General features: G+C 40.5%; 2 protein-coding genes across 3 annotated transcripts in view; one reads left to right on the top strand and one right to left on the bottom strand.

Moving 5' to 3' along the window:
* The window catches only part of clcn1a (chloride channel, voltage-sensitive 1a), a 38,333-nt gene extending 32,355 nt beyond the window's left edge, over positions 1-5,978 (bottom strand). The window contains exon 1 of the mRNA XM_065948102.1: positions 5,676-5,978. Coding sequence (XP_065804174.1) covers positions 5,676-5,783 — 108 coding nt within the window. The 5' untranslated portion in view covers positions 5,784-5,978. The remainder of the gene's footprint in view (positions 1-5,675) is intronic.
* A 2,989-nt stretch (positions 5,979-8,967) lies between these two features.
* On the top strand, positions 8,968-20,643 carry LOC110000058 (tyrosine-protein kinase STYK1). 2 transcript variants are annotated; one of them, XM_065947797.1, is made up of 10 exons: positions 8,968-9,248; positions 12,060-12,115; positions 14,321-14,527; positions 14,645-14,881; positions 15,251-15,426; positions 16,405-16,485; positions 16,868-17,079; positions 17,731-17,771; positions 18,036-18,132; positions 19,702-20,643. In XM_065947797.1, exons 2-10 carry the CDS (start codon positions 12,061-12,063, stop codon positions 19,895-19,897), a joined length of 1,302 nt encoding a protein of 433 aa, XP_065803869.1. In that variant the 5' UTR covers positions 8,968-9,248; position 12,060; the 3' UTR covers positions 19,898-20,643. The 2 variants fall into 2 exon arrangements, with proteins under 2 accessions (XP_065803869.1, XP_065803868.1); XM_065947796.1 differs by having other exon boundaries at positions 14,318-14,527.
* Positions 20,644-20,845: the final 202 nt, after the last annotated feature.

Here is a 20,845-nt window from a genome sequence, read left to right as displayed (position 1 = left end):
AACACCACGCCTGTGATAACCAAACTGATTCTTCTTCACACCCCATGTGATGCTTTTCCTGTCAGGCCTGTATAAAAACAATGAGAGTGAAATAAAGTATTAAGGCCCTTCCTCCTTATATGGAGGCTAATCGGCCAACTCCACTGCTCCTGTCATCACTAGATATCCGGGTGGAGAGGATTAGCCTGCTCATAATGACAAACGGTGACTGGAGATATTCTCCCGTTAAGTGTTGTGGAGAAGGCGCACTGACGTGTTTGTGGAGCCGTAGAACAAGCTGCAATAGTAGCCAACAAAACGTAGCTTTGAGATTGAAAAAGGTGTCCGGAGGTGTTAACACAGACATGTGGACGGCTCTAATGCAGGAAACTGTTCATTAGGTAAAGAGAGTTCTTCATATTAAAAGTACTGAAAATGCCCACCCCTATTTATAATGAAACATGTTTTTATGTAGCTCTTCCAGAGAATAATAATAAATACTTCTGCAGTGTACAGATTTCTTTAGTCCAACATTTTGAGAGGGTCAAACTGATGCGTCTCATTCAGGCTAAATGTCATGACAGAATGTGAACTTTACCTCCATGTTGGCAAACACTCCATGAGGGCTATCAGGGCGAAGTCGTCCTGGCCCTAACATGTGTTACTGTGTCCTTTTACCTTTTGGGCATCTCAGAAACCTGATTTTAAGCCTCTCAACCTCTGTTTGTAACTGTTTTACATCAGTGTGTTTATTTATTGCAGTTTTGTACTCGCTTAGTTATCTTAGTACATTTTAGCCTTTTTTAGACTGATTTTAGAAGTCTTATATTATCTGTCTCTTGTTTTTCTTTTTGATTTAATGTCTGTTTTCTAGTTATTTCTGTAATGACTCGATGTCATTGTAAATGAGGGTTGCCCCTCAGTGATCTTTCGAGTATAAATAAAGGTTGAATGAATGAAAAGGTGTAGGTGAATTCAGCATCCTAACAGGAATCCAAGGTGTTGCTGCCTCCATGAAAACTTTTACTGTGATCATTGCTAAGTGTACCACAGACAGGACACTCGTCCGTCACTGAGACAGAAGCAGAGAGGCTTGATGGAGGATAATATGACCCCAGGCAGTGTGAGGTACAGGGAACTGATATAATTATATTTATATTAAATAAGAACTACAGGGGCGCTTGTTAAGCTCAGTCAGCAGAGCAGGTCCCAAAAGAGGCCGTGTCTTTGACGCATCCTCTCCAGGTTGACTCCGGGGGGAAAAGAGTTCATAATAATAAGAAAAACCAACCTGTTCAGGGCGACACGTCTCAGTTACATGTTTAGATATGAAAACAGCTTTTCACTACTTATCCGCCCAGAATAGGAGGACCTCCAACATGGCAGCCACAGAGTATGTTATGTTGTCAGAAATCTATCCTCCCTCCATTACCTCACTCTACCTCTCCTTCCTGTTTTCCCTCTCCACCGGTGAAACTCTACTCTGCACTAATCACTTGTACCTCCTTCCTTCAGTGCCCCCCTCCTTACCCGCTCTTTCTCTCCCCCCCCCCCCGCTCTCTCCTGTTGAAACACAACTCTGCGCTAAATTTAGCACCAGTGCGATCCAATATTCCTCATTACACTTCCCACACCTCTCTTCCTCTCTCTCTCACCATCAGTGTACCTTTCAGAGCCTCATCATATTCCACAGTCTTCCCACTCTCTCTTTCCTTTCAGTTGTCCTCAAGTCCCTCTTGGACTAAAAGAGGCGATCTATAAACGGAAAAAAACGACTCAAACGGCTGATTGGATCTGCACATATTACACCCAGAGGATGTTCAGTTTGAGAGCAAAACCCCCGGGAAGGAACACAGCCCACTAAGAAATGGCTTGACACATGAAAAGCTGTAAAGTGACAAGCAGCCAGAAATAGTCCACTTCAAGGTAAAAGAACACACACACACATATATATATAATCATAGGACAAAAAAAAAAACTTGTGCTCCTCTGGTGTCCCATCAGATCTACAACATGAACCAAACATATCAGATATATTTTCATCATGTTTTCTGAATAGTCTGACAGGAAAATATCAGAAATAATCTTTTCATCAAGTCGTCCTGTTGATGTCAACGTGCCGCGTGCTTCCCTCTTAAACCACTCCCCGAAACCATTCAGCACGCACTTCCTGAATAATGTCTGAGGATGTGACGGCGAGAGAGCGTTAAAGAGGGGAGCACAGTCCATCATCATCATCGATTAATTTATTTAATTATATTTTTCTGCCATTCAAGGCTAGACACACATATAGATGTTTTTCTGTAAGTGTAGCCTTGAACACACACACATCAAATAGAGGAAGCTTCAGTGTTGGTTCAAATAAAAGTGAAGGAAAGGATGAATGGAAGCATGAATAGGTTTCCCCAAAGAGCCACACAGACATGTTTAACTTAATGTCTGAAGAAATCACTAAACGACCTTCATTCATCACATCACATCTGTCTGGGTAAAATGAGAAGGGGATATTATAACGAGGCCTCTTCAACCTGCCGATGATCGTTCACACGACACAGCTGTCCCTCAGTTTGTCTCCGTTACCTGAGAGACGCTGCTCATTAACTTCAGTGGTTTACCTGGAGGTTGTTACCTTCAGATTTACATCAGGATTAAATGACCTTTGTTTTCATGGAGCGTTTGCTCCTCGGTTCACATGCATCAACAATCTCTCTCTCTCTCTCTCTCTTTCCGTCCAGGGTAGAGCAAAGGGCCCTGACGTGGCTGGTTTCAGTAAAATGACAAACTTACTTTGACTCATCAGGTTTTTACTGCGACATGCTGAGAAGCAGCACTGAGCACATTGAGGATTATTACATCTTAATATCCTAATTAAATTATAAAAACCAACTAAAACATCAGAGTTTCCACATTTATCTAAACCATCTGGGGTGCGTATTAAAAATGAATTCATTACTTTTATTTTACCAGAGAGTAAATTTGAAAAGGAGCATTTTTCTCTGTGTTGTAAGACTTCTGCAGACCACAAACAAAGGACTGGATGGGTTCATTTCACATTTTGTGGGTCAACAGACACTCAGGTTACCCAAATATATGTTGAAAAACATCATCATATGTCCCCTTTAAATTCTGTCTGACAGCAGAATCAGCTGACAGAATGAACTCCACATAACAGCAGAGGACAGAAATGCACATAATGAGTTTTTTTCCTGCTTTGCTACATTCAGATGAAATGCTCCAAACTCTTGTGTGACGTCACTGAAAAGATGTCAGCAGTATAAATCAGCTGAATGCTCTCTGCTTTGAGAGATATTGCAAGATATCTATTGACGACGTAGTGAGGGTGATATGGTGTTGATCTTTTTTCCAATCTGGATCATATCACATTGTGCGCATGAAGTCACTTTGAACGTCATTTGTCAGCTCTTTGATGTCCAAATACCTCCATGCAGAGACACATGTGTACGGCTGAATGTGAGCGCATGCCGTTATAAGCTGTCATCTGAAGTCAAACCTAATGCATATGAAGGTCTTCTAAAATAGAGGAGGGTTTAACTCCACGCATTCTTTGAATGACTCCTGGGCCGTGTGTTTACAGGATTGCATTAGTGCTCATTTTTTGTTCTTCCGTCGTTTTAATGGTTCGAATGTAATCTGGTCTGTGGGCCGACAAACCGGATTTAAAAAGGACCTTTAATGATGAGACACAACGCACAATATACTTCCAAAACACAAAGACAGTGACACAAAATAAGGGTTACCACACACACACGCACACACTTAGGCCCACACACAGGTCGGATGACTTTGCACTTCCTGGTCCACTCTCAGGCATAAGGTTTCAACGACCATTAAACTCCATAGGTCAACATGATCACAAGTCCTCACATACTCGCCAGTCAGCACCACAGACACTTTGAAATGTAGTTACTAAGATGTTTCAGGAGGTCTGTATTTCTAAAATGAACACAACCAGACGGAGAAATCCAGACTAGTTTCTTTAAAGAAGCTTCAAATATTCTCCCGTTGTGCAGGGCTGCAGGAGAGGCCACACAGCTTTATTTAAACATTTGAAAGTAGAACGATCATATATGAAAACAATTCAACAATTGGAACTGATCTGAAATGTTGTCCAAAGTAATCTGTAATTCTGATTAATGGCCCCTTAGCCGTGAGTCCGTCCTCCAGTCTCAACTACATATTCAGCTGAGCTCTATCACTGTGAATCTTTTACTTAGATTTATAACTAAGTCACTTTCATTCACTGATGATGTAGCTGTATTTTTGTGGAGGGTAAACCTTGCTAAAGTGTTGTGAAAGTACTGTTCAGCATAAGTTAGTGTCAACATGGCACCACATGCCAGCGTTAATAAAAGTGAGGAAACTGAGTCACAAAAGGCTCCTCAGCAGTCAGGAAGTGACGCAGCCTCAAACACATCACCATCCTGTCGGCTTTGTCAGAAGTTTGTGATGAACAAAAAGGAGCCGCTAAAATAATTCATACACCCAGTTTAACAGAGACCAATGGGAGAAACAGAGTGAGCTGCACAAACACTTCTACGCTCTACTTTTATCATGGTATGCAAATTGTGTAAAGAAATATTGAAAACTAGGGTTAGGTATCATTCAACATTAGATTTTTATCTGGAGGATAAAAACTCAAAAGGAAACAGAACATTAAAAAATATCCAATACAAACTGGAAGATTCAAAAGCGATCTCTTTTCCATTTTGCCTCTGGCTGGTTGAAAGCATGCTACTGACAATGCTTGTGCTTGGCACATGTTCAATATAAACAGTCTCAACTCATAACAAGGGATTATTCCTGGGCTATTGTATCAAATTGCATAACAGACTAAAAGTGTTTCCATCCTTGTGTTCTCTTAATGTTCATCCCAATTAACTGCGAGAACATCAGGGTTCTATAATAGAACAAGCTGAAGCGATGGAGGAGATGCTCCGGGCTCGTACCAGAAGATACATGTAACCACATGAATGGTGAGGATTAGCACCACAGCAAATACATGATCAGGTTTCCTTTCTGCCAAACACACACACACACACACACACACACACACACACACACACACACACACACACAATCTGTACATGCACACAGCTGTACATGCAAGGACACATACTGCACATAGACTTTCACACATACAATCATGCAAACAGAGAACTCTTTCCTGCTTGTGTTGAGACCAATCAGGGTCTAAGTAACAAGGCGCAGAGAGCGGAGCAAACAGGTGGCCGGCACTCGAAGAGGGAAAAAGCAAGACGGCCACAAAGTGTGTATGTGCGTGGAGGTTTTGTGCATGTGCATGTGCACGCCAAGATCAGGGGTGAAGGAGGTGCACAGTGTCTAAGCACCTGTTGCGTGACCCTGTTGTTATACATCAGCTAATTGGTCTTCACCATTTCTCAGCTTGCACACACACACACACACACACACACACACACACAATAAGAGGCTCATTCACAGGCACATAGGTGAGAAGTTGGACAGGCTTCATCCATGCACATGCTGTGTACACTGCCAGTGCAGGTGCGTCATGAAAGCAACATGAGTAAGTCAAGAAAAGAGAATATAGGCAGAAAACAGAGGTGACAGAAACAGTAAAGAGAGAGAGACGAGTGGGCTTAAAAAAGACAGAAGGAGCGACAGAGAGAGAGACAGAAGAGGAATGAGACACTGACCAGGGTTTGCTTGTATCTCAGAGCCTTCCTTTCCGACGCATCTGCGGCCATTGACACACTGTCACTGACCCAAAAATAAACCCACCCGCTCAGCGTCTGTCTCAGCATTACCGGGGCTGCGCTGGACACACAGCCAGGACACTGTGCTCACACACACACACACACACACACACACACACACACACACACACACACACACACACACACACACACACACACACACACACACACACACACACACACACAACATTGCAACACAGGCATAGTCATACACATGCATGGACCCCCCCACACAAACCCAAACACACACTCTCACACGGTGTAAAGTGAATCCAGCTGGGGTTACCCCCTGTGCCCCATGCTAACCGCCCACGCCTCTGAAGATAGGTCAGCAGTGAACAGGAAAGAATAAATACAAGAACGATTAACTAGGTGAGGTAGGAGATTCACGCACCGCTGATCAGACCTGGGTCATTCTTTGACAGCACCTGTGTGTAAAGAGTGGGAGGTGGGTCGCCATGTAAACCTGTTTTCCAGTCACAGCAAGTGTTCTCCATACTCATCAAATAAGTGGACATAGCCACCCCGACATCACACGTTGGTTCAGGGCACAACAGTTCACAGAGTGCACAGGGGTCAAAGACACATTTCTACACCTCGTGGTTAAGAGGTTGCCATAGTAACAACATGTCAATCAAAGTTAGTCACACTCTTTAGCACACCCTGCTTTGTCTACTATTTAAATATATTACAAAACAAACATCATACTGCCTTGAAATTTAAGGTGGACAAATGAGAAACCAACAAACATCAAAGAGTCACGTACTGTTAATCTGTCTTAACTTTCCTTTAAGGATACGTGAAGGCATTCAAACTTAAGTATACCTATTTCTAAACAACAACAACAAAAACACAGCGACAAAGATTCTTTCTTTTAGAAACACAAGACTCAGAAATATGAGAACTATGTGGTCAAACGACAAAACCTTGTGTGACGATTGGAAGCTTGAAATTGTGATAAATTTCCAGCCGTCAAAGACTCATTTCTGAAAGGTGATCTCAAACACACAAACAGGTACAAGACAACAAAATATCCAAACAAACAAACCCACTTCTCAACAGAACATCCAACATGTTTCACATAAATCTCTGAAATACAAACAACGACAAACGTTCTTTCTCAAAACCCAGAAAATAAAACTCGCTATCAGGCCACATACATATGTGAGAAAACAAGTATTTTAAAAAATGACACAGTAGACTTTTCCAAGAGTGGAGGATTTGACCTGTGTGTGTCTTTGCTGCTATGACAACCACATAGAGAAAGAAACAGACATTGAGAGGAACCAGATGGATTAAGGTAACGTGGTAAACCAAAACAACAAATATCAGTAAAATAGATTTGTCATCACCCACCTGCGCTACACATATCGACCAATCTTTGTTTGGATAGCGCCAATTCATTCACAGGTGTAACCTCGAGACGCTTTTCAGAAGAGCAGTGTTGGAGCTATTTAATTGTTGTTAGAATTAGTTTTTGTATTTAGTTCACTAATATTTGGGTGGTGTTGTTTTATTTAATTATTCAACACGTTTTCTTTATTTAGAATAGATTTTGGGTAATATTTTCTTTTGCTAGTTGTTTGTTTAGTAAATTTAGTTTTGCATTAGTATTTTTTTGTTAGGTGTTTGGGTAACACTGTGGGCACCAGAGGCAGGTAGAGGACCAGCATGCACCTGGGTGGCCGATGGTTTTTTCACCAGCGCAGGAGAGGCAGCAGGAGCCATGGTTTTCTTTGTTCTTTTGTTTGCTTTCTTTTGAACCAAATAAACCAACAAAAAACGGCAGATCTCCTGCATGGACATTGGACTTCTTTTGCCTGCGTACATCACATCCCCCATGGTGCATCAGTGGTCCTTTCATTATGTTTGATATTAGTTTATTTAGATTTTTTTTGTTTTTGGACAAATAGCTACTACAAGCAGGTTAAGGACCTTCCTCATTGTTAAAAAAATGGGATAGGGGAGATGTGATAATATGCAGGAAGGATTTCTCCTTTGTGTTCCTCACTTCCTGTTGTTCACACTTCCTCTCCGCTGAAGTGGAGGTTGGAGCAGGCCGTGCATGAATGATATCTGAACTATTAACTAACTATTTCCCACACATACATGACACCCGGGCGGGCGGCCTAGGTGTATTTGCAGCTGGTTAAGTATGTTTGCGGTCCATTTATTTCTTATTTTATCCGTATATAACCACCAGCTGAGAGACAGGGCTGGTACATCCCTCCTGTGGATGCAGCGTTGAGGTGCGGCGTCTCATGTTGAAACTCATTATATTAGCAGGGTGGCCCACACCCCTTGAAGGTCAAGTTAATAAAAACAAAAGATTTATTGATTATTTTAGATTTATTTTTGGGTAGAAATGGGATAGTGGATAGAGTTGGAAATCAGGGAAAGAAGTCATTTAAGGATGCCTTTCCGATAGAACAGGCCAGCTGACATTTAAAGTAACGCATGAACACCAAGATTTCTTCAAGTGTTTGTGTCGGCGTCCGTCTGCCCACACTGAAACTGACGCTTCATGAGTCAAGAGGAGAGGAACAAGTGTGTGTGGATGTGCTGATATGAGAATGGAAGAGGAGTAAGATGGGCAGATTAGAGTTACATGTTACACACACTACAATCAGTTAGAGAATGAAGCAGAGTTATTATATTCAAACCTAATATTTAAATATTACCTAACCTAATTTAAACAGGGTATAAACCCCCACGACCTCCACAGCAGGTACAGCGTCATTCTGTGGGAAACACTACAGTCCACTCTGTTGTGTCGACATTGAAAGCATCATAGGTGACAAACAGACAGTCACTGACTCTCGACTTTGCAAGTCTATCATGTTGATAAACTTACAAGGTAGCACATTGAGCTTACCTGTCATGAAATGTGCTTTATTTCCTTGTTAACTGTTTAGCACCAATACACCAAGTCAAATTCCTTGTATGTGTAAATGTAGTTGGTAATAAACCCAGATTCTGATTCTGATTCTAAATAAACTTCTATTCTATTCTATAAATACAGCAACCTGTCAGGAAGCATTCCACACACACACACACAACAAGACTTGAACTATGAAAGACAATGACAAGCTCACCGTTAAATCAATACCGACTACAAGGTGCGTACAGGTGATAAAGGTGACAGGGGGAAAAAAAGTGCTGGAGGTGTGGGTGTGGCTAAACTGAGACACAGAGAGAGAGAGAGAGAGAGAGAGAGAGAGAGAGAGAGAGAGAGAGAGAGAGAGTCGAGGAAAGACAGAAAGAAGAACACACCTTGCTGTTGACAGCGAAACAGAGACTGTAACATCACCACTGTTTTAATTAGAGATGTGTCTCCCCGTGGATATCACCATATGCTGCAGACGGACTACAAAAACATGAAAACCGAGGAGGGTGTTGACGGCTCTTTCAACTCTTCGCTTACATGGCTCAGGGGGAGACAGCAGACGACACGTTTTGGATGAGAGTAGTACACAGAGATTGACACCTGAGCAGTCCCTCATAGTTGGCCAGGTAAGATGAACAGTAAAACTGTGAAGGTGAATCAGAACGTGTGTGTGTGTTTGTGTGAGTGTGTGTGAAACTAATTCACTTTGACTGAAAAGCAGTGAAATCACTTATTTGTGTTGTGATTTTCTAATTCTTTACTGTAAATCTCCTGAAGAGTTCCCTCACAACAAGTGTCTGCTTTCACTTAGGGGCTCCAGCTCTCATGTCCCTGACACAGCAGAGTTTGTTTCTGAAACATCCTTTCATCACATGTCTATACGTTAGTGTAGTACGTGTATTAATGCATTATATCTTCTGAAAAACAAAACACTGTTTGTCTGAGTTAATGGTATAGTTGTTTACATTTCACATTTCTGCTATAATCATATGTGACATGTTTACTCTTCATGTTTTGTTGAGCATTTGCACGTCTGTGTGTCTTTAACAACATGTTGAAGTGTCTGTTCTTATCGTGTGTGAGTGTGTGTGTGTGTGTGTGTGTGTGTGTGTGTGTGTGACGAGTTGACCCAGTCTTTTGTTGTGCAGGTAAGCTCAGGTATGTGTTAATGCAGGAGGGGTGTAAGTGGATGTGAGAGGAACAATGTCGACTAACTGGTTTAGAGGCATCCATCCTTTACAAGCGCTGAGCACCGTGTCAGAGCGCTCACTCCTTTAAAATGCTCAATACCAGTTTGGTTTCATAAGGCGAGTGTGTGTATGACTGTGTGTGTGTGTCACACCACAAAGTTTCCCATACTCTGATGATGAGGGTGACACAGCATTATTATAAGCACATAGGTCACATACAAACCTGTACGGTAGGTAATGACTGTTTTCACTCTGTAATTAGCTCATTAATTGATGTTGTTAACTATTACTATGATTACTAAATAAATGACTCATCAGCTGTTGGTTGCTCATGGTCAGTAAAACAGATGAAAACATGTCAATAAATAAAAAGGGTTGGGTGCTCTAAACATGTTACACACAAAAAGAGGGGGAGACCCCAGACCTGACACTCCAGGCATGAAACATGTAGAAATGAGGAAGGACATGTAGAAAAAGGGCTTCAGTTACAAAGGTGTAATCGTTAAAAAAAGGCAGCCATGTTTTGATTAAAGAGGCCAACGTTATCACAGTGTGATGGCCTGTACAGCGTGGATTCTGATGTGCATCATGAAGGTAGTTTCTTCTTCAGAACACACGGACCTATTCATTCGTTTGAGTCCACAACGCTTAAATCTTTACATCACCACATGTGATGAACACCTTCAACTGTGTTCAGTGAAACCACAAACAAGAGAGAACACAAGGAAATCTCTGGGTGTCTCATGACTCGATTGAGAATCTATTTTTCAATTCAAAACGATTCTGGATTCATGATTCAAAGTTCATTTTTGAACTTCAGGATCTACTCCAGTCTGTGAGACTGGCTGAATTTCTTCCTGCTCCATTTTCATTATACTGACTTGAAGAGATAGCATTAGCACTTAGCAAAGAGTGGCTGATTAGCCCCCAAACAAAAATCTATTTTTGGAAGTTATGAATCTATTTAAAATCTCAAAAGATAAGGATCTCAATTCTTACATAAATCGATTTTATTTCCCACCCCTAATTGAAAGATGGGTGATCTTTAAAATTTGGTTAGTGGGATTGGACTGCAGTAAAAAATGATTTGAAGAGGTGACTGACAAATGAAACCCCTTTACATTCTCACTTTGCACTAATTATTTAATCTATAAAGAAGAGTCAAATGTGGACATGACATTCAGATTGGGATAACAGTGAGTAGCAGCAGCTTTGGGAGGAGACGTCCTGTGTAATATTCATGTTGGTGCTACTGCTGTGAACTCCTGCATCGAAGACGAGCCTTGTTTTGATTTGACCCGGGCGCCACAGAAACCTCTCGTGGCTTCATTTGTTAAAGAAATGAGAGGGGATTGGGCAGACAACAGTATTGGTGCCTCGACTCGTACAAAGCGGTTTCCGTGGCAGCTGTAACCTCCATGATTTGAATATGTACACAAATATTTTAGTATCTACAAATTCTGTTAAAAAGCTTGTTGGAAAAGTTGACCTGGAGCACAAGTTCAAATTTACAAGAGGGCGACCTCTGTAATCACAACTTCTACTTTTTATGTCAGAGTTCACCAAGTACAGACTTCAACCTGTCGGGCTGCCTCGGATTATTAAAGGCTGCCCTTTAAAATAATTTGTATTTCTAGTTTTACAGACAACTGAGACATTGTGAGACGATTGATTACCTTTTAGAAAACGATCACCTTGCTCTATCTCCCATGTGTCCGTTTGCTCTGCTCTTGTGAGAGGGGGTCTACAGACATGCTCAGTCGAGAAACAGTAAAAAGGAGCGCTGGTTTAGATTCTTCCTTAGAAACACTGTTTAACCCACATCCTCCTCGCTCCGTGTCTGATCGGAAAATAAAAAACTCAAATAAAAAGAAAATGCAAAATGCCGTTGTCAGCAGACTGTTGTCATGGAGACAGGACAGACATGCAGTGCTTTTCTTCTCAGCAAACAAACGCTTCATGCAAACACTTCCGAGAGCACAGCCAGCGCATTTCTGCCTGTAAAAAACGGCAGGTGGACATGGGGCCTAAAGTGTCAAAATAAGCAATTTAATTCTAAATTTCAGAACATTTTAAATAAAACAAAAACATAAAAAGTGATCCTGCTCCTCCTGTGTAAAGAGTTAGAAGAGATGTTGCACTCAGTCCCAGCTTAAGGGATTTGGGACGTCTGCTGAGCTGAGGTAATGCTGATCTCTTACACCAGTTAAAAGTTATGTTGATATATCTCTTCTCTCTTTTCTCCAGCATGTCATCCAACACCTCCAGCGATAATCTGTGCGCATCGGATGACAAGCTCTGCAGTAAGGACACACTTCTTCCTCTCCTCGTCGTCACCTCCTACACTTCCTCCTCACACCTCAAATCTTTGATCTCCTTTTAACAAATCTTCAGATTTCTCTTTACAATCGGGATAACAGCCTGCTCTGGTGTGGTCACTTGTCTGCTCAGCTGAAATCACAGATAACTTGTTTTGTGCAGACTGCAATCAAGATCATTAAAAACACCCATGAACAGTGTGGTGATAGACAAGCAGAGAACATACAGTCTGACCCGACCCACACTCTTCACTGTGAGCCTCAACTTTGACCCTCTGGGAGAATATTCAGGGTCCCTCATTTGTGCTGATGTCCTTTAACATTCTGAATAAGAGGTGATGTAGGGTGATGTGCAGAGGGGCCGTGCAACAGCTGCAGGAAGGTTTTTATGTACATGTGGAATTGTTACAGGTTTTGCATGATGACCGAGTCATAGACACATTTCCTTTGGGGGACAACACACTAATCAGTATATCTCATCTTATCTACAATCAAAAGAGATCCCGTGTTTGTTTTTTACAAAGCTGAACTTTCACATTTGGCAGCTACATTGGGATGAAGCTAGAACAGTTCTGGAGTTTCCCAGAATGAGGAATGAGCTTCAACATGACACTTCACTTTTCTTCCTTCTTTTGAGTCTCCATCTTTTCTCCTCTGTTAAGCGTTGGTTCACGATGGCTGATTCCTTCTACTCTCTTCTAATCTTTTGTTCAGAAGTACTTTTTTTAAATTACAGCCTTAGTTTAACATCTTTCTCTCCCCTCTACATTTCCTATCATTTCATTTTTATTAAAGAGGATTTCTAATCTCAACAAGTTTTCCTCTGGTTGAATAAAGGTTCAAATAAATCACTCGCTCTCCCTGCCTTCAAGCAGAAACTGATTTAACTGTCAGTGAGTATTTTAATGAATTGAATAGAAGCAGATATTTAACTAAGCATTTATCAAACTGTTGGTGTTTCACTGCAGTCACATCATTTGTCTCTGTCACCATTCAGCCAAAGAAAAGTGAGTCAAAGAAGAGTTACGACTCAGATACAAAAAAAGAATAATCTGAAATGAGCTTTTCAGGTCTGATAATATCTTTGTTATAAAAGGGCTCCTCTCTACAAGGCCGTTAAAAAACCCAACCTTCAGGTGATGTCATTAAAAGTACAGGAGTACTGTTCAATCTTTATGATTTATTAAACTAATCCTCAGCAGGTTATGCTAAGCTAAATATTTGTCCACCTAATAACAGAAGTCTTAGTTTAACAAAGACGACCATTGGGTGTAAGAGCTGTTCAAAAACTGATTGATGATATTCTGTAAATCCCTCACCACTCCTAACAATGTGCCACAACCTGAACATGAAGTTTACACAGAGCAAAGAATTTACATTCAAGTCTTTAACCCTCGAGCAGCGTTGGATTAACATCAGGTGTCTGACAACAGAAGGTGTGTAAGATGAAGGATATGACTACAGATAACAAGTATCGTAGTTTTGTAAGGGTGTGTGTGTCTGTGGCACTGAGAGGGAGTGAAGGGTCAATGTGGAGGATGAAGTTAACTCGGAGTGATATAAGGAAATGAATGAATGAATGAATACTAGTGGAGAAAAATAACATATTTATAGTATCCAAAGTAGAACCGCAGTTTTCTCGAGGAACTGGCTGCTAACGAGTGTTCCAGATGAAGGATTTGAATGATCTCTTAATCACCATCAGAGAAACAAGCTGAGCACAACTCATAAAGTTGGACAGTGTATACACGAGTAAAAAACATGGATGAACTGAACTAGACAAACCTCTTAAGCCGGGGTACAAACTAAAAGATAATCGGGTGTAATTTAGGCCCGCCTTCCCCTGCTCAAAGTCAGCAAAGGCCTGATTATCTTTCCAGATTCTCCCGTGGTGTGAGGTGTGTTAAGAGTGATTTTACCCTGCGATCAAAAATCCTGTAAATTGTCAAAGCAATAGCCAATCAGGAAGCAAGCTGACTGAAGCAGGAAGCACAGCAAACATAACCATGGAGACAACAGCAAACGAGAAGAATGAAGTTAGAGTGTTTATACAACGTGTTCTGTAAAAGAAACCACAATCCAACGAGGAAAGGACCAAAATGAAGATCTGCTTTTATAAACTCCTGAAAGTGCACCGCCTCCTTCAGCCCTGACATTCACATGTGAACTTCTCTCTTCCTCTCTCAGTAGCAAAAGAGCATGACCTGGCCGTGATCATCGTCCCCGTGCTGCTCCTCCTGGGCTTCCTCCTCACCCTACTCTCCTTGTGCATAGTGAAGTATTGTCCTGAACGGAGGCCCACACGGATCAAGACACATCAAAGCTACCACAGCTCAACGCACAGGCACACACACACACAAAGGCCCAGCCGCAGAGATCACCTGCGGGGCATTGATGGTCAGCAAGCGAGCATGCAGTCGTCTCTGTGTTCATTTAACCTTGTTTCAGTCTTTTGACAGAACTGCACACAGACATTTGTAACTCTGCTAAACGTCTCTCTCTTCCTCTCCGAAGCTCCCCCAGGGATTAACCCACTGGAACATGAAGCGCTGCCAATGTCAGTTCAAGAAGTGCAGCAGAATGTCAGGCCAACTCTGGCTGCAGTACCGCAGATGTCCACAGAGGGGCACAACAGAGGCTTCAGCCAAGTCACTGCCTTGCCGTTACACTTCTCCATCGACCCTGATAACAAAGTCGGCCTGTACAGAGCTCGCATGGAGAACAGGGACGTCATTCTGAGGGTGCTGAAAGGTAAACATCCTGCAGCTGGAAGAATCTCAGACAACTCAGTCAAACGTTTTTACTGAATGTGTGCCAGCTAAGTTTTCATATCAGTGTCTGAGAGAGAAGAGGACGCTCTGATAACTGGTTCACTACATTAACACTTTATAATATGTCCCTGGTTGTGCTTTGGTTTAATTTTCCACTGTCTTAAAAACATCAAATAGACGAACCCTTCACTGATTTAACACGTTCAAAATGTGTAAATTATTCATGGCACTATTTGAAAAAGTACGTTTAAATCCTTTAAAAATTGACAAAAAAGTTGACATGCAGGATGTTTTCAGTAAACGTTTTAGAAATAAAAAAGCGTTGTCTGTTGTCTCACCTTTTCCACAGAAACAGCAAACAGCAGTGAGAAGCAGCACTTCTTTGGTTTTGCTTCGTTCGTGTCAGGACTGGGGCCACACCCCTTCCTACCAGCGCTGCTCGGTGTGGTTTCAGAGCCTCCGATGATAGTGGTGGAGGAGCTGCAGCACAGAGACCTGCTGGGCTACCTGTGGAGATGTCGACAGGTACAGGAGTCACAGACACGTTTAAAATAAATGTTCCCATAATGGTTTATGCATGATGTTATTTATGAGGTTTATAATACAAACTGCAGTTAGTGCTCCTCTCAGGAAGCAATATTTTAGAGCTTTTATCGCAGGCTTCTTCAGAACCAGCTCATCTCAAGCCGGACACTAGTGTGAAAAGTTGTGAAAAGCTAAATGGGCAGATAGTGTATAGTGTAGTGTGGCAGAGAAATGTTTGCATATTGTAATTCCATGCTTAAATGAACAAAGAGTCTCCACAAACAATCTTAAAAAAGCATAATTTCGTCTAGAAGGTGGAGGGAATTTGGGTGGAAAAATGTTATATGCTTTTTTGTCACACCCCAAATAAAAAATAAGCAACTCGGTATTCCTCAGCAATGTTGGAGACAGTGTGGGCAGATGAATGCCAATAACTCACATATTTTCTGGTTATGTGTAAAAGACTTAAGAGGAAATATTGAGACAGAGCCCCTCACTACTTTGATGTGTGTTTGTGTATGTTTTGTTGTGCTTTATGTTTGTTAAATTTGGAAATAACAAAAAAAAAAAAAGCATAATTTCTTTGATAACTGAAGGTCTAAAACATAGAAAATAGTGGTAAAATAAAAGGTATCCAAAATCAGTGGCACAAAAGTTGCCTGATGCAGTAAAATGTAAACAGTTAGGTCATTATGTGCTGAACATTAAATCATGTAAAGGTAAAGTTATAGCTGTCTTTTTCCTCTGGGGGGCAGTATTGTGCATTATATCCTACCACTGAGGAGAGAGACACTCAAAGCTGAAGCTGACAGGAACAGCGTGAGCACCGATATCAAATCATTAGCTGATTATTAGTTCACATTATGACAGAGGGAGACAGGCATGTCACATGACAAACAGGACAGGTCTGGGTTTTATTATTCAATGGGCTGAAAAACAACAGGAAAGTCATGTCTTTCTTCTCCTCTGTCCCTGAAGGAAAACTCCAGTTCACAGTCTTCATGTGAGATGACGGAGAAGAGGATCTTCACGATGGCAGGACAGGTGGCCTCTGCTCTGGTTAGTTAAAAAAGATGTCCTCTTCTCTGCCTGTGTCTGTCACTGCTCCACTGACTTGTAAAAAAACAGAAAGATCTCCCTCTGTTTTCCATGCATATCTCTCTTTACGACTATATTCTTTGTTATTCATTTGTTTCTATCCCTTTAAATGTTTCCCTGATTTCACATTTATAGAAAAACTGTCTAAACATTACATTCACAGTGTGTCAATTCCATTACGCTCTCAGGATGTATGAAATATTCTGATTGAATTTGAATGAAGTACAAATCTAGTATATACCTTTCAAAGCTACATGTAGTTGATAATCTTGTAATGTGAAACTTTCATACAACTCGTTAGTCCTAAAGTTCCTCTTTCCATCTTTGTCTGAACATCTTCAAGGAGTACCTGCACAGTCAGGGCTGTATCCATGGCAACGTGGGAGCTCGCAGTGTTCTGGTTGGTGGAGATCTGACAGCCAAGCTGTGGGGATTGGGCTCGGCCCACCGCAGGAGGACACAGGCCAACGTGGGAGCGGGAGAGGACGTGGAGATGAAGAAGTGGCAGGCCCCCGAGGTGCTGGGCAGGAGAGCTGTCAGTCAGAGCAGTGATGTGTGAGTGTCCGAGTCCTCTGTGAGAATATTAACCGACACAGTGATGAAGAGTGAATAGAAAGTACGAGGGAAATGACCTACACGGAGTTATCAAAGAGAGTCGGAGATACTGAAGGTTATCATCTGAGTGTTTGAGAAACTGATCTGTGGGACTTGAAGCGAGGGGCCGCCGGTGGCCTGGTGCTCAGTGCACGCACCCCCATGTGTGGAGGTTATGGTGATCTAATCCTGGATTCGGGTCCGACCTGTGGCTCCCTTTGGTCCCCTGCTCTCCCTCTTATGATTTCTAACTCAGTCCACTTTTTGTCTCTGAATGGAGCCAATAAAAAGCCAAAACATTAAACCTTAACAAATGCATCCTTTATAATAAGTTAAATTGAACATGAGATTAAAAAAATAAAAGTGAACACTTCATAATCAATGTACCAAACCAGATCAAGAAGAGCTGCAACAAGCTTTGAAGCCAGGAAGCTTCAAATAAACTTCAAAAGCTTCCTTAACCTTCACACGCTCTTCACATGAATTATATAATTATTGTTTCAAGAATGGCTGTTTCTTCTGTCTCTTGTCTTCTATACACTTTAATGGATATATTTTAAAATAAATCCCTTTTATTGACATAAAACACCCTTCTCTAACTCTGCTTCACAGGTGGTCTTTTGGTATCCTGCTCTATGAAATGGTCACATTAGGTAGGTACTGTTAACTCCATTGTTTATTTAAAGAAATGTGTAAAGAGTATACATAACAAGAAAATGAAATGTTGGAACTTTTATCACCATTACCAGCAAGAATACACATTACCACCACTAACACAATCAAAGCCACAGTCAGTAAAACCTCACAACGCTTTGCTCCTACAGGTTCATTTCAGATATATATTTATTCGTCCCGTATGTTTGTGTTTGTCCAGTAAACGACTTGAATCTTACTGTAGATTTCTCCTCCGTATGCAGGTGACCCACCGTTTGCTCAGCTCATGGCGACTGAACTCTTGCAGTATCTACAGAGAGGAAAACATCTCAAGCGGCCAACAGCCTGCTCCAACTCCCTGTAAGATAAACAGCAGAAAGCTTTAACTGTTTGGGGTGTTAGAAACATTTTGGGAAACGGTCATTATCTGTGACAAATCGGGTAATGGTAAATGGACTTTTAGTGTCGCGCTTTTCTAGTCTTCTGACTACTCAAAGCACTTTTACACCAAATATCACACCTACACATTCACACACTGATGGCAGAGGCTGCTATGTAGTGAGACCCACAGAAGCAACTAATCCAATTCATACACCACCGACAAAGCAGTGGGAGCAATTTGGGGTTGCTCAGGAGCTAGGGATCGAACCCTAGACCTTCAGGTTGAGACACAACGACTCCACCAACTGAGCCACAGCCGCCCCTAATGCAAAATCATTTGCCCCTTAGTATAATGTAATAATGCCTCAGTGGTTTTAAAAATCACAATTTATTATAAAATATTGTGTTTTCTTTGTGTTGAGTATTCACTTACACAGTTATCTAAAACTATCATGTACCATAAGCTGTAATACCTCTTATATCCTTTGATATGTTACCGAAATCTATGAGGGACAAAAAATGGCTAAAGTATAAATAAATAAATAAATGAATGAATGAATGAATAAATAAATAAATAAATAAATAAATGAATGTTGGGAGAAATGCATACAATAATGTATAAATAAATAAATGCATCAATAAATATATAAATAAATAAATAATTAAATAAATGCATCAATAAATATATAAATAAATATATTCACATATTTATTTATGTATTTCTGTGTCCATGTTCTATAAGGAGAAGTAAATATGTAAATTAAGTGGGCCGTCCTAACATTACTGAAGTAGGATTGGTCAATTTTGAAAAACAGACAGAAGCAAATTTACATAAATACTTTTCCTCTTACGACCTGGACACAGAAATAAATAGATGTGTAAATGTAAAAATACGGAAATAAATTAATAACTCAATTAATGTGGAAATGTATGCATTGGCTAATAAATGAATAAATACATGTAAAAATATATAAATAGCCTTTTTCTATCTTTCAACAAAGAGTATTTATTATTTATTCATTGATGTATTGATTTCAGCATGTATATATTTATTGATGCATTTATTTATTTATACATTGTTGTATGCATTTCTCCCAACATTTATTTTTTAATTTTTTTATTTATACTTTAGTCATTTTTTGTCCCTCATAGAAATCCTTCTTCTTAACATATATAATACTGTGGAGTCTCTAAAGTCGGGTACCAAAACTTTCCGTCAGTACTAATTTCTCCGATAATTCGCGACAGCACCTGAATGCAGCGTTTCATTAAACTGCTAAACTAAAGCTAACTAACCATTTTAAAACTTGACTGACTGCCCAAAGTGTCTATATTTGTTTTGCTGCTGTTTTTATTCGATTTGGAGAGATTATTTATCATTTTAACTAAATGTAACTATTTTTTAAAAACAACGGTTAACGGGTATGTGTACAATCTTAATAAAACAGTGTGATTACATGATTACTAACTTGTTACATAATGTAGAAATAATAAATAAATATTAATCTCCCAAATAAAAGTTAAGCAGTGTTTCACCTTCACCTACAGGTACTCCTTAATCCGGTCCTGTTGCCGTTGGAACCCCCAGCAACGATTCTCAACGTCGGAGCTGATTGGAACACTTCAGGCGGGAGAGCGATCAGCCAATGGGACGAATGTGATTAGAGTGCCAGAACCAATGAACATCGAAAGATACCTGAGGGAGACGGGATATGGAGAAACCCACAACTATGCTGTTCTCTGATTGGCTGTTATCAGTCAGGACTATATTGGCTGGTGGTGCTGTTGTTGGGAAGACCAGAGGACTGCTGCAAAAATGAAGAATTCATGAAAATAACTTTATCAAAATCGTTTAATATAATGAATTATAAAAGTTTATGAAGGATGTTTAACTATTGCTACTTTTTGCTATTGAAAACTCAGACACTTTATATGTTGAGAAGAGAGTAATATATATTGTAAATATGACTTTAACTAAAACAATGGTTATCTAAAAGAATGACAAATGCATGTTCCATTTACTTTTCTACTGTGACCAGTGTTGATATGTAAGAAACCTTTTAAAGGCGCTCAGCAGAGATGAAGGCACTTGATAGGATACTATTCAAACTAACACTGGAAAATGAAAGCCACAATACTTTATTTCCATCTTTATTATTTCTTTGTGGCAAATGTGGGGATTTTTACTTTTTGTTTGTGATCTGAAAGCCTTACACAGATTTTAACATAATTACAAAGTTGAACTGTCAATATGTATTTTTCTGTCCTTTTAATGCCTTGCTGAAAAGCCAGTTGCCCTTTTGGGGACAAATGGAGCTGGAGTTACAGAAGTTGATTCAAATGCATCGAGAACACCTTTTGGGTTACTCGTGAAGAAATAATAATAATCTGCTCGGTAAGTTACGTTTACTGAAACCAGATGTATCTGAAATCTGCTTGAAGGCAGAGAATAAGACAAGGGGCCCTGCAAAAAATAAACGTTAAATGGTTTCGCTTGTCCTGAAGGAAATCCATACACGAGCTTTGTAGGTCAGCTGTTTGATTTCTTGAATGAAAACACAGACGCCACAGTTTAAGAACAGTTCCTTGATTATTTATTTGCATGATAGTATTGTTAGCCTCTCCCGTCTGACTCAGTCCCTCCGAGATTAAATCAAGATTTTGATTTCTGCAATCAAGCACATTTTGATTC

The sequence above is a fragment of the Labrus bergylta genome, chromosome 19, assembly GCF_963930695.1.
Source record: "Labrus bergylta chromosome 19, fLabBer1.1, whole genome shotgun sequence".
Taxonomy (NCBI): Eukaryota; Metazoa; Chordata; class Actinopteri; order Labriformes; family Labridae; genus Labrus; species Labrus bergylta.
This window is presented reverse-complemented; position numbering and strand designations above follow the sequence as displayed.

Bases quoted from the DNA above. Each gene is read 5' to 3' on its own strand.
- LOC110000058 (XM_065947796.1), top strand. From the start codon at position 12,061: ATGTCATCCAACACCTCCAGCGATAATCTGTGCGCATCGGATGACAAG. The intron at 14,528-14,644 runs GTCAGCAAGCGA...TCCTCTCCGAAG, and splicing joins TCACCTGCGGGGCATTGATG to CTCCCCCAGGGATTAACCCA. The intron at 14,882-15,250 runs GTAAACATCCTG...CCTTTTCCACAG, and splicing joins CATTCTGAGGGTGCTGAAAG to AAACAGCAAACAGCAGTGAG.